The sequence below is a fragment of the Pipistrellus hanaki genome (assembly GCF_964339955.1).
Source record: "Pipistrellus hanaki genome assembly, chromosome: 8".
In the NCBI taxonomy this organism is placed as follows: Eukaryota; Metazoa; Chordata; class Mammalia; order Chiroptera; family Vespertilionidae; genus Pipistrellus; species Pipistrellus hanaki.
This window is the reverse complement of record NC_140510.1, coordinates 8,729,290-8,751,136: the sequence shown is the minus strand read 5'-3', so window position 1 is coordinate 8,751,136 and position 21,847 is coordinate 8,729,290. Positions and strand designations below refer to the sequence as shown.

General features: G+C 44.1%; 1 protein-coding gene across 13 annotated transcripts in view; it reads right to left on the bottom strand.

The window, feature by feature from the left end:
• Positions 1 to 21,847, bottom strand: part of CLASP1 (cytoplasmic linker associated protein 1) — a 221,949-nt gene that overhangs the window by 182,914 nt on the left and 17,188 nt on the right. For 12 of the 13 annotated variants that reach the window (XR_014795731.1, XM_084892205.1, XM_084892201.1 and 9 more), the window contains exon 2: positions 3,475 to 3,953. Coding sequence is in view for 12 of the 13 variants with exons in the window: in XM_084892205.1 (XP_084748331.1) it covers positions 3,475 to 3,669 (195 nt within the window). In the remaining variant the exon portion in view is untranslated. Of the gene's footprint in view, positions 1 to 3,474; positions 3,954 to 10,368; positions 10,412 to 21,847 lie in introns of those variants that run through there. The other variant, XM_084892207.1, reaches the window with a different exon arrangement.

The window sequence follows — 21,847 nt, the reverse complement described above, 5'->3', positions numbered from 1 at the left end:
GCAGAGAATGTGCCGCCCAGAAAGGGAGGTACGAAACAGGAGAGAGGCTTCTCTGAACCTGTGCAACTCCCGCTTCTTGATTCCTGTGGCTTTATTTAATTCTCTCCATCAAGGCCTCTCAGATATGAGGCACTTTAACGGTGATTATTTCTTATCCTACATTTGCACTGATCTCTATCTGCCTTATTGGTCCCCCAATTAGACCAGGAAGATAATTAGGGTAGAGGCAAAGGAAGCCTTAGGTCAATAGGAATCCTACAAATTTCAAATACAAGACAGCATGGCATGGGCCTAGAGACAATAGTGCCCAGGGGTACAGTGCAGACTTACTACACGGAGACAGAGCAAGTGCCAAGCAGTGACCATACCAGTCAGAGCAGAGCTCGGGCCAATCTTTCCCCTCTGGACACCCAGCCCTCAGTGCAGTACCTGCCACATCAGGGTAAGTGTGGGGCTCACTACCGCTGCATGAACACGGGGGAGAGGGGGTTCAAGCTCCAAAACATTACTACTGGCTCTTCACCGTGAACACGGTAATGGGTTTATGGAGCATCAGTCTCAGCTGTAAAATGAGGAGAACAATATCTACCTCATATGGTAAATATAAGTTAAAAATGAACACATATTTAGCACACTTTCTGGTACATAGTAAATGTCCCATAACCATCTGGGCTGTTATTATTATTCCACAATGTTAATACAGGTCCACAATGATGGATCCAAAATACTAAAGATCAGAATTTTTCAAGTTAAAAGAGTGCATATAGCTCGCGTGCGCGCGCTCTCTCTCTCTCTCTATATATATATATATGTACACACACACACACACACACACACACACACACACACTAGTATGCACACACACCTTTGAACAGAATTTGGGACAGCAACCCACAATCAAACATATGAATACTTTTGCAGTGGAATACATCCTAAGCAAATAAAGATTATAATAGTCACACATGCGTTCTCTTCAAGTCAAATGACAAGTGAAAAACACTAAGTCTCCCGCGCTTTGGGGATTTTAGACTGAAGAAAGGGCTGCGGGGCTGTACTCACAAAAAGCACCCGTCCCCACTCAGATGTTTGTTGCCACAAAGCCCACTAAATGTGCAGGTGACTGCAGTGTTTGGCTGAATAAAGGTTGTCAAAATTAAGTAGGAAAGCTGCTCAGCATAAGTTTCCCTCATTCCCTTGAGCTGCCACAGCCCAGAAAGTGTCACCTTGTTTGTCTAAGAAACAGTCTATGAGTTCTCGGCCAACATCCTTCGCAGCACCTGTGCCAGGCAGGACTCCATGTGAGGCTCCGTGGTGAATAAAAAAACAAAACAAAACTCTGCTTGCAAGTGCTATTCTGAAAAAACTAGTCCATCTTCAAAATCCTGGGTTCCCCTTGGCAGCGCTACTACTTTCTTCTATCTTCCACCAAATTCTGGTTTCTCCATTCCTGCACACCCTCCACTGTGACATCTGCTTATTTACCAATGCTCACCCCACCTAGACTCTGAGCTCCTTGAAGACAGGAACCAAGTCTTGATAACAATGACTAATGTCTGAGAGTTTATTACGTGCAGGCATGTGATAAGATTATGGCATACACTCTCAGTTAGAACTGACAGTTACTCGATCATGCCAACATCATGGACGAGGAAACTAAAGCTTGGAGAGGTTAAGAAAGCTCCTGCAGTGTAGCAGACTGTAGGTTACTTAGTTAACCAAGGTACCTAGGTCCCCGCCTAACCTTCCTACCAGGAGTCTGACACTGTCCACATATCCCCCTTTCACACGGCCAGTGCTTCATTCAGCAGAAGCTGGCCCCCTTCTTAACACAGCAGGTTAAGCATGCCAGTCAAAGCAACCATGGACACCATCCATTGCCCAGTGAGGCTGGGGGAGGCACGCGAAGCCACTCTGCGATGTAAAGTCGGCCGGGAGCTTCAAGAAAGATTTCCTCTCAGGTGAAGACAGCAGACACTCTTCTTCCCTATCACTGTGGACTTCTTAAATTCTTAGAGGAAATTAAGCTACTAACAGTAACCAAGTCAACTGAGCCCGTTTTTTGGTTACTCTCAACCGGAAGCATCCTACCTCATACATAGAAAGAGTGGTGGGGCCGTGCTTCCAATATACAAGGTGACTGCACAGCCCTCAAAAGTGTAACGACTCGCCGAAACCGGTTTGGCTCAATGGATAGAGCGTCGGCCTGCAGACTGAAAGGTCCCGGGTTCGATTCCGATCAAGGGCATGTACCTTGGTTGTGGGCACATCCCCAGTAGGGGTTGTGCAAGAGGCAGCTGATCGATGATTCTCTCTTATCAATGTTTTTAATTCTCTATCCCTCTCTCTTCCTCTCTGTAAAAAAATCAATAATATATATATATATATATATATATATATATATATATATATATATATATATTTTTTTTTTTTTTAAGTGTAATGACTCGAGTCTGACCTCTCAACTCTGTGACACGCCTACCTTCCAGCACCAATGCCACGCGGTAAGGAGCACCTGTTAACTCCAACTAAGTGAATAAACAGATGAAGTAGAATTTAAGCCCAGCTTTTAAATAAATTTTATACCCAGTTGTAGGTGAAATATTAGATTCCTATGTAACATCCTTCATAAGTATAGTCTGCTGACTCTTAGACAAGACCAAGGTTAATGTATTTGGAAAACAGTGTATAACATACTCAAGTAAACAAAGGAATACTGTAAGCACTAGTTTCCAAGTGCAGATAAATCTCAGAAGACTGGGTCAATGAAAAAAGCACAAAAATTCTGTTTCTGTAAGCCCCTTTCACAATGTCTACAGCACACTGGCAACACAACCTTGAACCAAACGTGCCTCCCTCTTGTCAAACTAAAAGCCAACCCGCAGTCATTTACCCTCAGGGAAGGGGGAGGCAGAGAGAGCGAGACACCTCTTCTGCACTTCAAGTCCAGTCCAGTTTTTATTCATGAAAACTCTGTCCTTGGTATATATGGTCAACCTTCACATCTCAGCTGGTCAGAGGACCCTGCCCCTTCCATCAGGCGAGGGGACAGAAAGCCTGGGTTTTAGAACTCAAGTAGAAGCTCCAGGCCATCACACGGAACAGTCCCCGAGAAAATCAGGAAGTCAGTCCTCATTCAGGAAGGGCCACTCAGCAAGATATGACCCACCCGGGGTAGGGCACAACCTTCACTTCTACCCTAAGGCTTGTGAACTTTCCAACATAAGACCTTCTCTTTATGGTTCATTCGGCCTTCTCTCAAAGTGATGAAAGATAACAGTTTCTTATCTCAAACAAAATCAAAGGAAACTCTACTTCTTCTAGAATGAAATGTCTAAGAGCCATAACCTGACCAGGTGTCTTACTGGAAGCCAAGGAATCATGCTGATTGCTCACAAAGGATATTTTTCCTAAGGACCAATTCGGATCCACGAAGGCGGCCCAGCCACCTGGAGTGCCTTCTAATGCACAGCTTACCTTGTAATTGCTAGAGTTCACCCAAGAGGTAGCGAGTCCATCCACAAGTTTATCTAACATGGTCTGGTCATGCTCAAGGTCAGCGGACTTCTGTTTGTCTGAGAAATAGTCTATGAGTTCTTGGCCAACCTGCAGTCTTTTCCCCACATCCTTCTGCAGCACCTGTGCCAGGCAGGACTCCATGCGAGGCTCCATGGTGAAGTAAAATCGAGATGCAGCAAAAGCTAGAGGGCAGTCAGGGTGACACCCTCCCAGTCAATGCACCCGGGAGGTTGCCTCTTTGTTCGCTGGAGGTTACTAAGAGCCTGTGTTTCAAAGATGCAATCCGGGGAATGGCAACAATGCACCATGTGTGTCTGAAGAGCAGCTGGCAGGATATTAAAAGTTCAATTTAAATAACTAGTAGAAGATACAGGAGTGAATGGCAGAGGGAAGTTCTGGTACTGGGTCTGAAATGCTTCATAATTCAGCAGTCCATTCTGAAAAGTAAGAAAACAACAAATCAGCACAGATAATCAGCACACACGTTATAAAACACTGAATCAAAGACAAAGCAGCTCATACTGCAGAATCATTTATAATCACAAGTGGAAATGAGAATCAGAAATGCTCTGCAACCATATCAGAATAACATAATCATTATTTTTTTAAGATTTTTAATTGACTTTTTAGAGAGAACGGGAGAGGGAGAGATAACATCCATTAAGAGCGAAACATGGATAGGCTGCCTCCCGCACACTCCTTGTGCCCCAATCAGGAATCTAACTAGCGACCATTCACTCAACCAACCAAGCACAAGGGCCAGGGCCAGGATTACTGTAATCAGGAAGAACACTGAAGGCCCAAGCAGAGCCAATGGGCTACACAGTTGGTGGGTTGAGGTCTGTCACAATTTTCCAGCCTAAAAACGCACCAGTCAGCAAAGCACTCTTTGCTTTAGCTGGCATATTTCATTGTTAAATTTTGCTTCCCACCGAAAACTTAACACCATTCTGTATCTGAAGCTTATTGCCTTCCTCTCAGTTTTCTAAAACACCAAGGGCTGGATATGGGGTGGGCTCCTAGAAACACATTGACCGAAGTGGTCAGTCTGACAGCACTGGAAGTCAACGCTGTACCGACATCAAACTTCTTGCTCAGCAGCTTTACCGCAGTTGAGCGGTAGCCTTTATCCTCTCCACAACAAAGGAAGGAAGGAAGGAAAGAAGGAAATCGGCTCATATTCTGATCAGTTATTGACATGGAGCTCTCCACTGGCAGACAGTCGCTCCACATGGGCCTGGAACTGTTATAAAAGCAGGAGACCTCAAAATCATGTTTGGGTAAGGCAAAACACATGATACAGGAAAAGTACCACAATCTTTTCATTAAGGGAACAAGCTGACCATTTACTCTACAGCTGCTGAAACAATTGTACACACTTCCTACATCAACTCCTTTCACTCTCACCTCAGAGGAAGCCTACCTTCCAAATGCAGCACCCCTGATGCTGCTAAAGAGAGATTTCTGCACAGCAACCCTGCAGCCTGACCCTCAGGGCTCCAGCAGGGAAAGCTGAACTATTACACCAAGTTCAAAGGCTGTGCATGGCAGCTCTTCCACTCTGCGCTCAGTAATTCTTTCCCTAGCATCACCCAGCCTCATCCCCTCTCAGTACACGAAGCTCAATGGTCTTTCCAGAATCAGAGGTTCTTTAAAAATATATTTCATTGATTTTTTACAGAGAGGAAGGAAGAGGGATAGAGAGTTAGAAACATCAATGAGCGAGAAACATCAATGAGCTGCCTCCTGCACACCCCCCTACTGGGGATGTGTCCGCAACCAAGGTACATGCCCTTGACAGGAATCGAACCTGGGACCTTTCAGTCCGCAGGCAGACGCTCTATCCACTGAGCCAAACTGGTTAGGAGAATCAGAGATGTTTTTATACCAACAGGAATCATGTAAGTCAGTAAGGAAAATGCTCCCTCAAAGCCCCCGGTGTGTGCTTGCCTGACTCCTGCTTTACTGCTTCTAACAACGCAGCGGGCTGGGGACGGGGAATAAAACTCACCACCTCACAGGGCAAGCCTTCCTTAAAGAAAGGAGGCATCTGCTTTCCAGTCATTTCCGCTCCCTGGAACTAGTCCCTCCCTCACAACAAGGATCTTAGATACATAAAAGCAGCTATTACCCTTCTTTCCAATTTTGAGTTCAAACAAAATGTCTCCAGTTCCTTAATAGCTCATACGTTGGACGAAAGAAGGTATCAGCGATACAGGAAACAGGAGAAACCAACAGAACCTTTTCTCTCTAGGCCCAATATTAGCCCAAGAAGCAGATCAAACAAAGTTGGGCTTGTGAAATGGCCACAAATTCTTTGCTACCCCTCCCCCTCCAAGGCGTAGTCTGTCACGCCCACAGTGACTCTAGAACTGGTCTGAGACTTGCTGTGGCAGTTGGAAATCAGCAACTGCAAAGCGAGCAGAGGTTTGACAGCAAGCACTGGAGCTCCCTCAGAATGCCGCCGAGACTACCAAAGCTGCTCTAGCGTCCAAAACGTGAGAGGCCATGTTCTCCAGCCCACCTCCAGCAGCACGGCCAGGCCTGAGCGAGGCCAGATGGGACCAGGCAGCCACTCATTGGACTGCAGCTACACAAACCACTCTAAGGAGACCAGCAGAAAAGCCACCTAGTCCAGGCACACCAAGAGCTAGCTGAGCCACTCCTTCCTTCCCTCAACATCTATCTGTCATTCTCAGTGGGAAGAATCCCATGTCCTTTACTCTTTCCAGGAGCCTAAGATCAACCGGCACTAACCAATGATGATGATAACACCATTTTAAAGACTACCTCAGGTGCCAGCTCCCATGCTGGACAATGTATACATACCATCTCTATAAGTACGTATTGATCCCTATTTTACAGATGAAGGAACTGAAGCAAAGGTAAGTGACTTTCCAAGGCCACATGCCCAGTGAGTTTCCTCTCCCCACCTTCAAACCTTTGCTGTTACAAGCCTGGCCTACAAGTCTGGCCTAGTTCTGTGCTGACTCAGAGAAAGGAGGTCAGACTTCGTGCCTGCCTGGGAAGAACAGGGCAAGAGAGCCACGCCTCCATTCCAGGGAGAAAAATGATCCCGCTCAGTCCAGTCCAAGAGGGCCTTATAATATATATATATATAAACTCTCCATTAGATTTCTAGCACACTCAACTGGCCCCAAATTCCCACAAACCACACACACTGAATAAAAGCCCTGGAAGTCCTAGGCATTATGCAGACTGGGACCCCTATTTCCTCTTCTTTTTCTTAATTTAAAAAAAAAAGGGGGGGTGGGGGACAATCCTCTCTTATTCTTACTAATCTGGATTTTTGTATCAGTCACACAAGTGCTGAATTCACAGGGTACAAGAGTACAAAATCTCCTTCCCACTGCTGCCCAGCCATCCAGTTTCCCTGCCCAAGAGCAAATAATGACCCCTTTTCTGTTTCTTTTCACAGACATTTTTAGATACATAAGCAAATAACTATGCATTCTCCCCTCAGAACCTCCCCACCCCAGGAAATAATTTCTAAGCATTTACAATCATACCTAATAAAAGAGTAATAGGCAAATTAACCATCATTCCACTCCACAAGCCACATCTACAAGCCAATCAGAGCGAGTTTGCAAATTAACCCCAACCAAGATGGCTGCAGCCACAGAGAGCAGGAGGGAGGCATTTCCCTGGCAACGGAAGAAGCCAAGCTTTCCGCCTGCCCTTGCCGGCCTAAGCCTCCACCCAAGGCTACAAAGTTTCAATTATAAAAGATAAACAAATCCAAACAGAAACAGCTCCCATTGCGGAGCAAGCAGGAGGCTTGGCTTCACTCCAGGCTACAAAGTTTATATTGTAGAAGGTAAATATATCCCAGATACCAAGGCCTCCGCTTGGGTCGCTGGGGGGCGTGGCTGGCCTGCAAACCACCACAGGCCCCTTGCCCAGGCCGCCCCATGCCCCAAGGGAACCCCCACCTTGATCCGGGGTACCCTTCAGGGCAAACAAACTGGCTCCCATCCATGCACCAGGCCTCTATCCTATCTAATAAAAGAGTAATAAGCAGATTGACCATCATTCCAACACACAAGATCAAGATAGTTGCCCCCATGTGATCAAAGAACCTGCCCCTATATGGACACAAGATGGCCACCACAAGATGGCCAGCAGGGGAGGGCAATTGGAAGGGACCAGGCCTGCAAGGGAGGGCAGTTGTGGGTGATCAGGCAAGCAAGGGAGGGCAGTTGGGAGGCACCAGGCCTGCAAGGGAGGGCAGTTGAGAGGGACCAGGCCTGCAAGGGAGGGCAGTTGAAGGTGATCAACCCTGCAGGGGAGGGCAGTTAGGAGTGACCAGACTGGCAGAGGAGAGAAGTTGGGGGAAAACAGGCTGGCAAGGGGGGCAGTTAGACATCAATCAGGCTGGCATGGGAATGGTTAGGGGTGATCAGGCTGGCCGGCAAAAGCAGTTAGGGGCAATCAGGAAGGCAGGCAAGTGAGCAGTTGGGAGCCAGCAGTCCTGGATTGTGAGAGGGCTGTCCAACTGCCCGGTGGGATCGGGCCTAAACACTGCCTTTCCCTGCCAGCAATAAGTCTCTGTTCTTATCCTACCTGTTACTTCTGTTCTTTCCCTCTCCTTCTCCTCCCGCCCAGGGCCCCAATTACTTTCAAGCTCACACTCTCACTCAGTGAACAAACATTTACTCTGTGCCAAGTCATGTATACCGTATGCTAACTACTGGAAGCCACAGAATGTAAGACTTGGTCAAGATCCCAAAGGAGGTGGTTGCCTGGAAAGAGACCGAAATGCAAGCAGTTGCAATAAATAGTACTGGGACAAGACCTAAACCAGATGGGTGTGGAAGTGCTGTGAGATGCAGAGAAAGGAATATAAAATGCTGCCTGAAGGAATCCAGCCAGGAATGACTAAGATGCCGCCAGGCAGATACATCCCTGGCTCTCTCTCACCAGGTACATATGCAGCCGCCCACCTCCCTATCTCCTCTGACTTCCCTTAGTGGCTTCAACATCCAAGTGGATGACAACACCCCCGCCTATTCACCTCCTCAGACCTTCCGTGTTTCACGGTCTGCTCTCAGCCATCAGCAGCATCTCCTTGTCTCTCAGTTCCCACTTTCCAACCACAACTGCCCATCCTTCCAGCTCTTTTGTTTAAGCACATGGCCCCAACCTCTTCAATTCATAAACTCCTTCCCAACTTCACTTTCCTGTTAGTCTGGATTAAACATGTGTTAATAGCCTGAAACTAACCTCAACTTTCTCTGTACTCTAATAGCTGCCCAGCAAAGCCAAACCTTGGACGAACTGGGCACAACCAGCTGCCTTCTCGTGCCTGCAAAAAACAGCCAACCATGGGAACACAAACACACATATGCACATCTCAAACTTCAAAAGACCTTCAATACCACCCAACATTCCAACTAGTTCTCTAGTAAATTTGCTTGCCCTTCAAAATGATTTCCCCATCTTCTCAAGCACCAATCTATCCCACTCTGCAGCTCTCTCTTGATATTCTAACCTCCTACGAGGTTATAAACTAGGCAATACCAGACAGCTTAGAATTCAGGGGTCTTCAAACTACGGCCCGCGGGCCACATGCGGCCCGCAGAGGAGTCTGATCCGGCCCGCCAGGTTTTTTGGGCAGTGAGCGCAGCCGAGGTGTTACAGTAGGAATTAGTAGTTCATATAGTCCGGCCCTCCAGCTCTCTGAGGGACCGTGATCTGGCCCCCACTTTAAAAAGTTTGAGGACCCCTGTAAGGCTTAGATCTTCTATATCAGGATTACCCTATCAGGACAACTACCAGCCTCTCTCTCCTTGTGATAATAGGAAAGCACTCTCGTTTTCTCTTTCTCTTGTCTGCTCCCCAACATCAGCAACCTCTCCTCCACTGGCTCATTCCTAGCAATTTATAAACTTCCTCTAAATCTCCCACCTTGAAAAGAACCTCTCTTCAGTCCAGGTGCCTTTCATCAAAGGCACCCTTAACAGTGCAGCTTCCTTAAACCGCTGTCTACACCAACACACACAGCGACACACTTCCTGTTCACCCCGCAGCCCCACAGACAGACTTCCCACGCCACTGCTCCACGGGAGCAGTTATCAGAACCACCATGCTGGCAAATCCTTACTAACTCTGTACTTCCTTACTAATTCCACTTCTCAGCAGCATTCCAAAGCCTACCTACCACCCCTTCCTTCTGGAAAATGTGCCATTTCTCTAAAAACTAATAATCACATCTTCCTGCTACATCTCACTGCACCAACTCAACTTTAACCACCCACCTCCCTTTCCAGAGCTCTGATGGGCTCAGGCCAATGCCTCTTATCTTCTTACTTTGCTCATTCGAAAAATGATCAAAATTCACCTCTACCAATTTAAAAACTGCCTATAAAATGATGACACCCAGGCCTAATATCTCTGATCCCCACCCCTGGGGGAAAGAATAGAGTTATTAAAAGGATGTCTGAGAATTATTCCATACACACTCATAGCATTACCGGTGAACTAAGTATTTATATCCATATTTTCAAATGCATGCATATGCAATTATGAGTTTTTCAATGCAAAGGTAATGTAAAAAGCATTTCTAAATTCTTATTTTTAGTTTGATAACTTTTCTCAATTAATGGATACTAGGAATTCCACTATGTAGAGCTCTGTGATGCTGGAGACTAAAAAAAGTTTTGCTTATTCTCAAAAAGTCTGGAAATTACCAATCAGGCACAGAGCAGAAAGACTAAATAGACACAAGACCCAACAATCAACATCCAGCAGCAAAAGTCAACAGTGCTATGTCCCAGTCGTCTTTGAATTAAAGAATCAGGAAAACAATTGTTTAGGAATACAATTATTTACCTTGGAAAGATCATGAAATCTGTAATTGTTCAAGTGAGCCCAAGAATATTCTGCAGTAAAGGGAAAAGTCAAGGTCAAAATTACTTTCCCCATTCCAACCTATCCTACTTTGAAAGAATCAGCTAACAACCTCTCTGCTCCGTCTCTGACCACATTCCCTTCTCCCCCTTAGATCAGGCAGGGACCACAGCCCTTGTCAGCAGGAAGCAGTTACTGAAGACAAAACCATTCTCCCTCATCATCCCTAAAAGATTTTAGGATGGAAGTCTCTGAGGGAGAAATGAGCAAGGCCAGTGAGCAAGGACAGTGAAATAGGGAAACTGAGACAGAGAGCTGAGCAAACTGGCAGAGCAATTCACAGGATGAAGTTCACCTCCCTAGAGATAACATCTAGGCCTCAGCTGTATTTCCATTCCAAACGGGTGACACCAGGACCAACCGCAGTGATTAATAACCCCCTGCCTTGACAGTGACCAATCGGTGAGGCCACGACCCTGAAGGAGCACTCCTAGAAAGCAGATGAATATTCTGCTGAAACCCACCCCCGAGATCTCCCCTAAGATTCCAGCCTGCAAGAGAGAAATATAAGCCTCCAGACAAGGGCCCAGCATGTGGCTCCCTCTGCTGAGCAGGCCCGCCATTCCCTTTCCCCCCTTCTTCCCCCACAGGCATGCATCCCCTAAACTCTAAGGGACCCACGGGACTTGGAACCAGGGGAGCACCTCATCAAGGGCTAATCCCCTGAACCTGTCGCCAAGCCCCCTTTTCTCTGACTTTCCAGAGAGCTAAGGCAGCCCAGCCTATGCTCTCCAGTTGCTTCCATGCTAAGCCCTTTCTTGTATTATTGGCCCCAGCTATAATAAACATTCCCTCATAGTCAAATATCCTATCTAATAAAGACAGGATATGCAAATTGACCGTCACTTCGCAACAAAAATGATGGCGGTGCCCACAGCCAATAATGAGAGAATATGCAAATTGATGCAATAAAGATGTCGGCAGGTGGCACGCAGGCATTCCACCCCGCCCTGGCCACTCCAGGCCTCTGGGCAGCGCGTGAAGGTGGAAAGCGGCTCAGGGCCAGAGCAAAGCCAGAAGGCTGAAGGCAGCAGCCAGAGCGAAGGCCCCCAGGTCCTGGGTGCTGGCAGCCAGGGGAAGGAAGGCCTAAAATCACTTCCACTTGCCTCAGCTGGCCACCCTCTCCATCGCTGCTCCTAGCTCTCCGCTGCTACCCTGTTTCCCCGAAAATAAGACAGTGTCTTATATTGTTTTCTCCCAAAGTTGCGCTAGGTCTTATTTTCAGGGGATGTCTTATCCTTCCATGCGCTAGGTCTTATTTTCGGAGGATGTCTTATTTTCGGAGGATGTCTTATTTTCGGGGAAACACGGTAGTAGCTGACTGCCCGGCCCTCCGCCGCCGCTGGTAACTCTCCACCACTGGTAGCTTGCTGCCCCGCCCTCCGCCACTAGCAGCTCTCGCCCTGCCCCACACACTGCGAGAGCTGCTGCTCCTTTGGCCATGACAGCATTACGGCGTGAGGACCACGGACCTTTTATGTAAGAGATTACTTCCCCCATCACTCACCCAGTGCAAACAATAATTAACTATAGTGAAGTTATGGCAAGAAACCAACATAAATGTCAAAAAAGTTATAAAAGAGGGTTCATCGTATTACGTTAAAAGGTAAGGCATATATATGACTGAATGAGAGACCACCACATATTGGTCATACATTTGTCTGCTGACAGATATTTGGACTGCTTGCACTTTTTTACTATTATGACAAACGCTGCTATGAACATTCCTGAACAAATTTCACACAAATGTGTTTTCAACTTTTTTTGATATACAAATAGGAATGTTAACTACAGCATGGGATATGGTAACTCCATGTTTAACTTTCTGAAAACCTGCCAAACTGTTTTCTAAAAGAGCTACACCATTTTTATATTACAACGAGCAATATATGAGGGTTCCAATTTTCATCTTCAGCAACACTTACTATCCATCCTTTTTCTTTTTTAGTATTTTGTATTGACCTTTAGAAAGGGGGGGGGGGGGGGAGAGAGAAACATCAATGTGAGAGTGGAACATTAATCAGCTGCCTCCTACAAGCCACCCACTGGGGCGGAAGCCCACAACCCAGGCATGTGCCCTGACTGGGAATTCAACCAGCAATGTTTTGGCACACTGGATGACACCCAGCTAATTGAGCTCCACAGGCCAGGGTCACCTTTACTTTTTTTTAAATGTTATTTCAAAGGTGGAATGACTTTAATATAATTTTACTGATTTCAGAGAGGAAGGGAGAGAGAAACATCAATGAGTGGGAATCATTGATCACCCTCCTCCTACATGGCACACTTCTGGAGAGCAAGCCCACAACCCAGGCATGTGTCCTGACCAGGAATCAAACCATGACCTCCTGGTTCATAGGTCGATGCTCAACCACTGCACTGAACCACACCAGCCAGGCCAGGGTCATCTTTTTTATTATCACCATCCTAGTGGATGTGAAGTGGCATCACCTGTAGTTTTGACTTGCTTTTCCTATGACTAAGAATACTGAGCTTCATTTCATGAACTTTTGGGTCATTTGGACATTCTATATAATAAAAGCCTAGGTGGTATCACACGACACCTCACACAATGTCATCACAAGATAGATGGCCTCCGTGACATCATCACAAGATGGCCACCACAAGATGGCCAGCAGAGGAGGGCAGTTGGGGGGGACCAGGTCAATAGGGGATGGCAGTTGGAGGGGACCAGGCCTGCAGAAGGCAGTTGAGGGCAACCAGGCCTAGAGGGGAGGGTAGTTGAGGGGAACCAGGTCTGCAGGGAAGAGCAGTTGGGGGCTATCGGGCCAGCAGGGAAGGCAGTTGGAGGGGACTAGGCCTGCAGGGGAGGGCAGTTGGGGGCAACCAGGCCTGCAGAGGAGGGTAGTTGGGAGTGACCAGGCCTACAGGGGAGGGCAGTTGGGGGTGACCAGATCGGCAGAGGAAGGCAGTTGGGGGTGACCAGACAGACCGGCAGGGGAAGGCAGTTGGGTGCGATCAGGCCAGCAGGGGAGCGGTTAGGGATTGGGCCTAAACCAGCAGTCAGACATCCTCCGAGGGATCCCAGATTGGAAAGAGTGCGGGCCAGGCTGAGGGGCACCCTCCGCCCCCACCATGCACTCACCAGGCCTCTAGTCTTTAGAGAAATACCTAATCAAATCCTTTGCTTATTTTGTAAGCCAGTTGTCTTTTTATTGTTGATTAAAAGTTTTTATATATTCTAAATAAAAGTCCTTTATCAGGTGTATGATTTGTAAACATTCTCTCATTCTGTGGAGTGTGCTTTCATTTTCTTGATGTTGACATTTTGATGAAGTCTAATTTTTTTTTTTAGCTTCTGTTTTAGATGTCATAACTAGGAAATCATTGCCTATTTTACCACAATAAAAAATAAAAGTTCAGCATAACCATTATGGCTTGTCTCAGTTTCAGTTCTTACAAGGGTATTTCTTGGATCACATGATCTCACACATCTAGAGGAAATAATGAACAACATAAACTGATGAACAAAAACAGACCCAGAGAAAGAGAAGCACTGATCAGACTCTCAAACCTCAGAGAGAAAGTAGGGGAGGGTGGGGGTAAAGGGAAGAGATCAACCAAAGGACTTGTGTGCACGCATATGGGCCTAGCTAGTGGCCATGGACAACAGGGGGGTGGGGGCATATGTGGGGAGGGGTTTGGGATGGGAATGGGGGGATGAGGACAATTATGTGATACCATAATCAATAAAAATTTTTAAAAAAGAAAAATTAACTATTACCAAATTTAAGGTCATGAAGATTTACACCTGTTTTTTTTCCTAAGAGTTTTGTAGTATCAGACCTCACCTCTAGGTCTAAAAGTATTTGAGATCTTGCTCTCCAACATGTTGTCATTTGGGTCAAATAAATACTTATCAAAATTCTCCCAAAAATATAAATGAAAATTGATCTTTCATTTAGGTCTAAGATTAATTCTGAGTTAATTTTTATTTTTTTATTTTGTGTGTGTGTGTGTGTGTGTGTGTGTGTGTGTGTGTGTAAAGCATCTAAATGCATTCTTTTCCCCTCAGTTTTTCTCTTTAGTAAGTCTACCACCACTCCCCTCCCCCCGCCAAGACACGGGAAGGGGAACAGAGCATGGTAACTATGACCATCCTCCAAATTAGGCCAGGATAGGGGAAATTCTTCTGCCCATGCCCTCACCCCTTCTCCTGCCCAATAAATAAAAAGTAGACAAGCATAAAGGGCAATAGAGAGAGGGAAGGAGGATGCCCTACAACAGTGTTAGGGATACCAAAATTCATTCTTTTGCATATGGACATCCACTTGTCCCATTGTCAAAAATTCTTCCCCCATTGAAATGTCTTTGCACTCTTGTTAATAATCAATTGACTATAAATGTAAAGGTTTATTTCAGGACTTCCATTCTACTCCTCTGATACATATGTCTATCCGTATGCTAGTACCAGTTTTGATTACTATAACTTTGTAGTAAGTTATGGAAGTCCTCCAAATCTGTTTCTCTTTCTCAAGATTGTTTTGGTTATTCCAGGTCCCTTGTATTTCCATATGAATCTTAAGGACAGTTACCAGTTTTGAGGCGGGGGGGGGGGGGGGGGGGGGGGCGCACGCAACTGAAATTTTAATAAGGAGTATGTTGAATCTGTAGATCAATTTAGAAAGTACTGCAACCTTAATAATATTAGATCATCCAATCCATAAGCATAGGCCTTTCCATTTACTTAGATCTTAATTTACTTCAATGATACTTTACAGTTTTATATGTCTTAATTGTATTCCAAGTTTTTCATTCTTTTTTATTCTATTATAATTGGAACTGTTTTCTTAGTTTTATTTTCACTGCAAGTCAAAAGAATACAATTAACTTCTGTATAATGATTTTATACCCTGCAACCTTGCTATAAGTTCATTTATTAGTTGTAATAGTTTTACAGTGAGTCCTAAGGATATTCTCTATACAACATCATGTCATCTGCAAATAGACTGTTTTATTCTACTTTTCCAATCTGGATGCCTTTTCTTTTTCTTGCCTAATTGCCCTAGTTAGAACCTCCAGTATAATGTAAATAGAAGTGACAAAAAAAATCCCTTTGTAATCTATAATGACAAAAGATTTGACTTTGGGTGGTGGGCACATGCATGGCACAAGATTCAGATCTTGTAACATAGAAACCCACACCTGAAACCTATATGATCATGTTCACTAATGTCACCCCAATAAATTTTTTAAGAAAATCCTTGTCTTGTTCCTGATCTTGGGAAGAATGTATGCATTCTTTTATCACTAAGTATGACTTGAGTTGTGGGTTTTCACAATGGCCTGTATCACACTGATAAATTTTCCTTCTATTCCTAGTTGAGTATGTTTATCATATAATATTGGATTTTGTTGTTGTTTAATCACTACCCAAGGATATTTTTCCATTGATTTTTAGAGAGTGGAAGAGAGAGGGAGAGACAAAGAGAAACATCGATATGAGAGAAACAGTTTGATTGCTTGCCTCCTGCCTGCATCCTGACTGGGGCTGGAGAATCAAACCTACAACCCAGACAGAATCAAACCTGAGAACCTTCAGTTTACAAGCCGACGCTCTATCCACTGAGCCAAACTAGCTAGGGCAATGATATTTGGATTTTTGTCAAATGCTTTTCTTACGGCTATTGAAAAGATGATATGGTTTCCTTTGTTCTATTAATATGTTGTACTACGTGAATTTTCAGATAATAAACCAAGCTTGTGTGGACAAAAGGGGCTACATGCTAATCTGACAAGCTCAGGGGAGGCCTGCATGGCAGTCTTGCAAACTCAGAAACCTAAAGTCACAACAAAGGATGATTTAAAATTAAACTTTAACTAAAAGCAGTTATGGTGGATATCTTCACTGACAAGGTCAACCTTTACTTTAACTGAGCCTATATATGTCTTTTTGCAACTACAATAACATACCCTTTGAGACCTCCAGGTAATTTTAACTTCCTTTTCTGGATCCCTTAGGGCACAACCTAAAGTTCTGAGCACTAGGACAGACACCACAGATACCTTCATTATCAAGGATATTGTTCCTACACCCACCTAAGTATGAGTCTATCATTTTACTTTTCATCCAATGCCAGGAGTTTCCCTGCTTTGCTTTTACCAACCTCTCTAGTTTATCACCAATAAATTTATGTAACTCACCTACGTCCCTTTCCTTTAATTGCAATGTATAAATACAGATGTAACCCGCCATTCTCTGGAGCATTATCTCAATTCATTAAGGTTGTGCTTCCCAGCATATGTCAACAATTTGGTTCAAATATACTCACAAAATTTCTTTACAGGTTTCAATGGGTTTTATACATTAACAATTGCATTCCTGGGCTAAATGCTACTTGATCAGTGTATAAACATGATATGATGCTAGATTTAATTTGCTAGTATTCTGTTGAGAACTTTTTGCAATTAAATTCATAAAAGATACTGGTCTGTAATTTGCTTGTGATATCTCTTTGAAATAGAAATTTTTAAGGGTGAAATGGGCAGGTTTAGGGAATTTTTTTAATTAAGGGGATCCATGGAAAAAGCACTGGCTACTGAGCTGCAAAAAGTTACATTTCTGTAAGACAAGAGAGTTGAGGAGACAGAGTTATATTCCTAAAACAAGGGAATTGGGAGAGGCAACAGTTATATTTCCATAAGATAAGGGAAAAGGAGTAGCAAAAGGAACACATTTACAGAATAAAGGGGAGGAGGAAGAAACCCCCAAGGGAATAGGATAACAATGAGGGAGGAGGGCCTCCAAGTCCCAAGTCCCAGTGAAGTCCCACGTGAAGTTCGAGGTTTCTACACTGACCAAATCAAAGGGGAACAGTACCAATCAGGGGATATTAAGGCACAAAAGATCTGCAGCCTTTATAAACTGCAGGGAAAGGGACACTTCCCCCTTCCCACGTGGGAGTCCGTAGTTGATCTTCAATCAATTTCCACTTTCACTATACCACCTTCCTTCTGTGGTTTCCTTCTTGGATTGCAACGGGAAAAGAGCCCAGGAAAAGCCCTGCGGCCCAGGGGAACACCGTGCATTCCAGTCCAGAACACCCCCTCATCTGTTTGGTTCAGGAAGCAGTAAGGACAGCCTCGAGGATAAACTGGGAAGCAGGTCCTCCTGTGTGTGCATTTGTTCCTTTGCTCTAGTTGTTCTGCTCTTACTAGTTTCTGAAAATGGTTACTGATTTAAGACCTTTCTCTTTTTTTAATATAGGTGTTTACTCCTATAAATTTCCATAGAATGCTTTTACTAATTACCCTAAAGTTATGGCATATTTTTTTCTGCGTGAAATACAATAGGTACTCAATAAAGATTTATTGTTGAACACTGAATGAGTGGCAGCTTTCTTTTTTCTTTTTTAAAATATATTTTATTGATTTCTTACAGAGAGGAAGGGAGAGTGATAAAGAGTTAGAGACATGCATGAGAGAGAAACATCGATCAGCTGCCTCCTGCACACCTATTGGGGATGTGCCCGCAACCTAGGTACATGCCCTTGACGGGAATAGAACCTGGGACCTTTCAGTCCGCAGGCCGATGTTCTATCCACTGAGCCACACCGGTCAGGGCGGCAGATTTCTTTTAATTGTGGTAAAACATACTTTAACTTACTATTTTAACCACTTCTAAGTGTACAATTTGTTGGCATTAAGTACATTCACAATGTTGTGCTACTTTTAAGACATGGTATGTTGGTTATTGTATGTTTTTTTAATCACCTCAGAATATTTTCTAATTTTCCTTGTGATTTCTTCTGATGACTTAGTATATTGTGTGGACGAAAGGGACCACACGCTGACCTGTCAAGCTTAGGAGAGGCCTGCATGGCAGTCTTGCAAACTCAGAGACCTAAAGTCACCACAAAAGATGGTCTGAAAATTAAATATATAACTACAAACAGTTATACTGGGTAGTCATGTCCTAGGCCAGTGGTTGGCAAACTCATTAGTCAACAGAGCCAAATATCAACAGTACGATTGGAATTTCTTTTGAGAGCTGAAAACTTCAATCTCTCGCATGTGGTATTTTGTAAAAGAGCCACACTCAAGAGACCAAAGAGCCACACATGGCTCTCGAGCCGCAGTTTGCTAACCACTGTCCTAGGCCAGTATTTTCCCTACAAATATCAACTTAGATCTTTCCTGAGCCCACTTGTCTGTTAGCCTCTAAGATAACATATCTGTGAGATGTCTGGGTAACTTGTAACTTCCTTTTTTCCAGACCCCTCAGGGCACAACAAATGGCTCCAGGACATTCCCTCATTGTTATTGTTATCAAGTTAATTATCAACTTATTATGTAAAGCTACCCTTATCCATCTCTGTAAAAGAAGCATATGTCCATCCTTTTACTTTTTTCCCTATACCAAGAAGTTTCTCAGCTTTGATTTATCCCACCTCCTTAATCACCAATGGATTTCTTGTAACTCACCTACGTCCCTTTCCTTTGATTGCAATGTATAAATATAGAAATGTAACCTCCATTCTCTAGACTGTAGGGGTGTCGAACTCAATCAGAGAAGGGGCCAAAATCTAAAATCCAGCCTAAATCGCGGGCTGAATGGTTTACTGAACAGTCATAAACTGACAATGTCATAAACTGACAGCGGAGTGCAGTGATGACAGCGCGGTGCGAGCCACATTGCAAGGCCTGGCGGGCTGGATTTGGCCCGCGGGCCTTGTGTTTGACACATGTGCTCTAGAGCATTATCTCAATTCATTGAGGTTCTGCTTCCTGGCATATGTGGACAGTGTAGCTCAAATAAACTCAAAAATTCTTTATAAGTTTCAATGATTTTTTTACATTAACAACTGTCTAATTCCCACATATTTATGAGATTCCCAAATTTCCCACTGTTGTTGATATCTAATTTCATTCCATTGTGGTCAGAGAACATACTTCGTATAATTCCCATTTAAATGTTTTAATGTAGTGAGTCCTGTTTTATGGCATAAATATGATCTGTCCTAGGGAATGTCCCACATGCACTTGAGAACAATGTGTATTCTACTCTCATCACTGATTTTCTATCTTTCTCCCTTTCCCTTCCTCTCTAAAATCAATAAAAATATATTTATATAGCTTTAAAAAATAGAAAATAAAAGCATGTGTCTGCATTTAGACCACATTTTTAAAAATTAGTCAATTGACTAAATCTTTAATTTTTCATGTTTCCCCCACTTTTTATGCTGCTACTTATTTCATTTATATATAAAAATCAACTCTTTTTAAAAAATAAAAATGTTAGTTTCTAGCACCATTTTAAGAATTGGGTTTCTAAGAGTGACACCTGTTTAAAAGGTAAGCTGAAAAGATCCTCTAAGATTTTCTAAGAGGTTTCTAGCACATGAAATCCCCAGATTAGGTGAATAAGAAGAGAGGAGAACATTTGATATGTCACTTGATAGCAGAACAGCTGACATGACCATCCCAAATTTCCCAAGGGAGCTAGGTTACTACCAGTTGACAAAAAGAAAACCCTATTAAGTACTGGTTATTTAATGTGAAGGCAGAAGGTGTAAAGCTTAGGATATAAAAGCAGAGAGTTTTTCTAGGTTACTGAGTAAAAGTCAAGCTAAGTCAAGCTATAAAGAAGTAAAGCAGCAATAGTTTAAAATTTGGCTTTCATTTTAACAATTTAAACTAAGCTCAGCAAAAATAAATAAAATAAGCATAGCTATGTAACATTTGAAACAATTTCCAATTCACTAAAGGATTATACAAATGATACTTTTACCTCCCCCCACCAAAGCCTCTGCAAGATGATTATCATCACTAGAAACCGGATGCGTGAAGGGCCTTCCTTCCCCTGGCTGCCAGCACTGCCTTTGCTCTGGCCAGAGCCGCCTTTCCACCTTCCCGCCAGGCCCAGAGGCCCCGAGCTGGGGTGGTGCAGAACGCCTGTGTCCCACACTGCCCCTGGCACCTGTGTATGCAAATTAACCCACCATCTTTGTTGGGTTAATTTGTGTACTCACTCCTGATTGGCTGGTGTGCATTGAGAAGATAGTCAATTAGCATGTTACTCTTTTATTACGTAGATTAGGTAGATGCCCATTTTACACAAGAGGAACAGATCCAGAAGCAAGGTGACTTCCAGGATCACATAGCAAGTAGGAAGCAGAATCAGGATTTGAACTGGGCTTCCAACTCCAAACCCATGGCTATTTCCACCAAATCATAGCTGCAGCTTCTCACCAACAATGCGCATGGGTCTCTAAGTATTTTGGACATGGATATGGATACGTAATTTAGGAATAGTCCACCTTACTTACTGTTCCTAAATAAGAGCCTGAATAGAGAGGATACCTAGGACCTGGCCCAGCACCACATGTTAAGCAAGTGTCCCATAAGGAACAAAGGAAGAGGACGAACCATACATGCAGTAGCACAAGTAACACAAGGAATGGATTAAAACCAGAAAAAGAAAGAGAGAAAAGGGTAGCACATAAGCACTGGGGAAACAGAGAGAAGGTAAACAGAAACTCTCTGTACTATTTTTATAACTTCTTGTGAATCTAAAGTTATTCCAAAATCAAAGAAAAGTGAAAAGATACACATGATGGAACAGGCTCTTGTCAATGAACTGGCTCCTAAGTTCACTGAATAGCGAATGTGGCAGCCAACCTGCCAGGCATGGCCTTCAATGAGCTCCTGTTCACTGGGGAGAAAGACAAGTGAACAATCTATTCCCACATGAGCTCAAGGCGCTGTCCTGACTACCTTAGACATGGATATGATGACTCCTTAGTAAGCGGGGAGTAAGGAAAGACTGCAACGAGTGAAACAATTGTTATGGCAACCCTGCCTGAGGTGTGTGATGACATGAGTACACGTGTTTTGGTCTCTCACCCTCCAAATCATTTTCCCGGCTTCCAATCCTTGCTCCCAGCAAGAGTCATACTGAGGACACAGTCAGACGGACTGGGGAAGCCTGCAGTCACGGAGCCCTCAATGAGGGAGCCCCGCGCCTGCTGAGGAAAGAGACCTGACAGGAGGCTTCGGGGATTCATTTACTCACTGACAAATCACATCTTCCTAGGTTTGGCTTCCAACCCTGCCAATGCAGTACGAGTGGCCTGGCAGAGAACAGCTTAGAAACCAGCTGAGCAATGACAAAGGAGATTACCTCAGCCTGGCCAGTGTGCTCAGTGGTTAAGCATCAACTCAATTCCCAGTCAGGCACGTGCTCTGGTTTCAGGCTTCATCCCCAGTAGGGGACGTGCAAGAGACAGCCGATTGGTGATTCTCATCATTTATATTTCTCTCTCCCTCCCCCTTCCTCTCTGAAATCAATACAAATATGTTTGTTTTCTTTTTTTTTTAATTTAAAAACACACTAGGGTGAATAATTTAGCAATATCTCTCAAAATTTTTAAAGGCATAT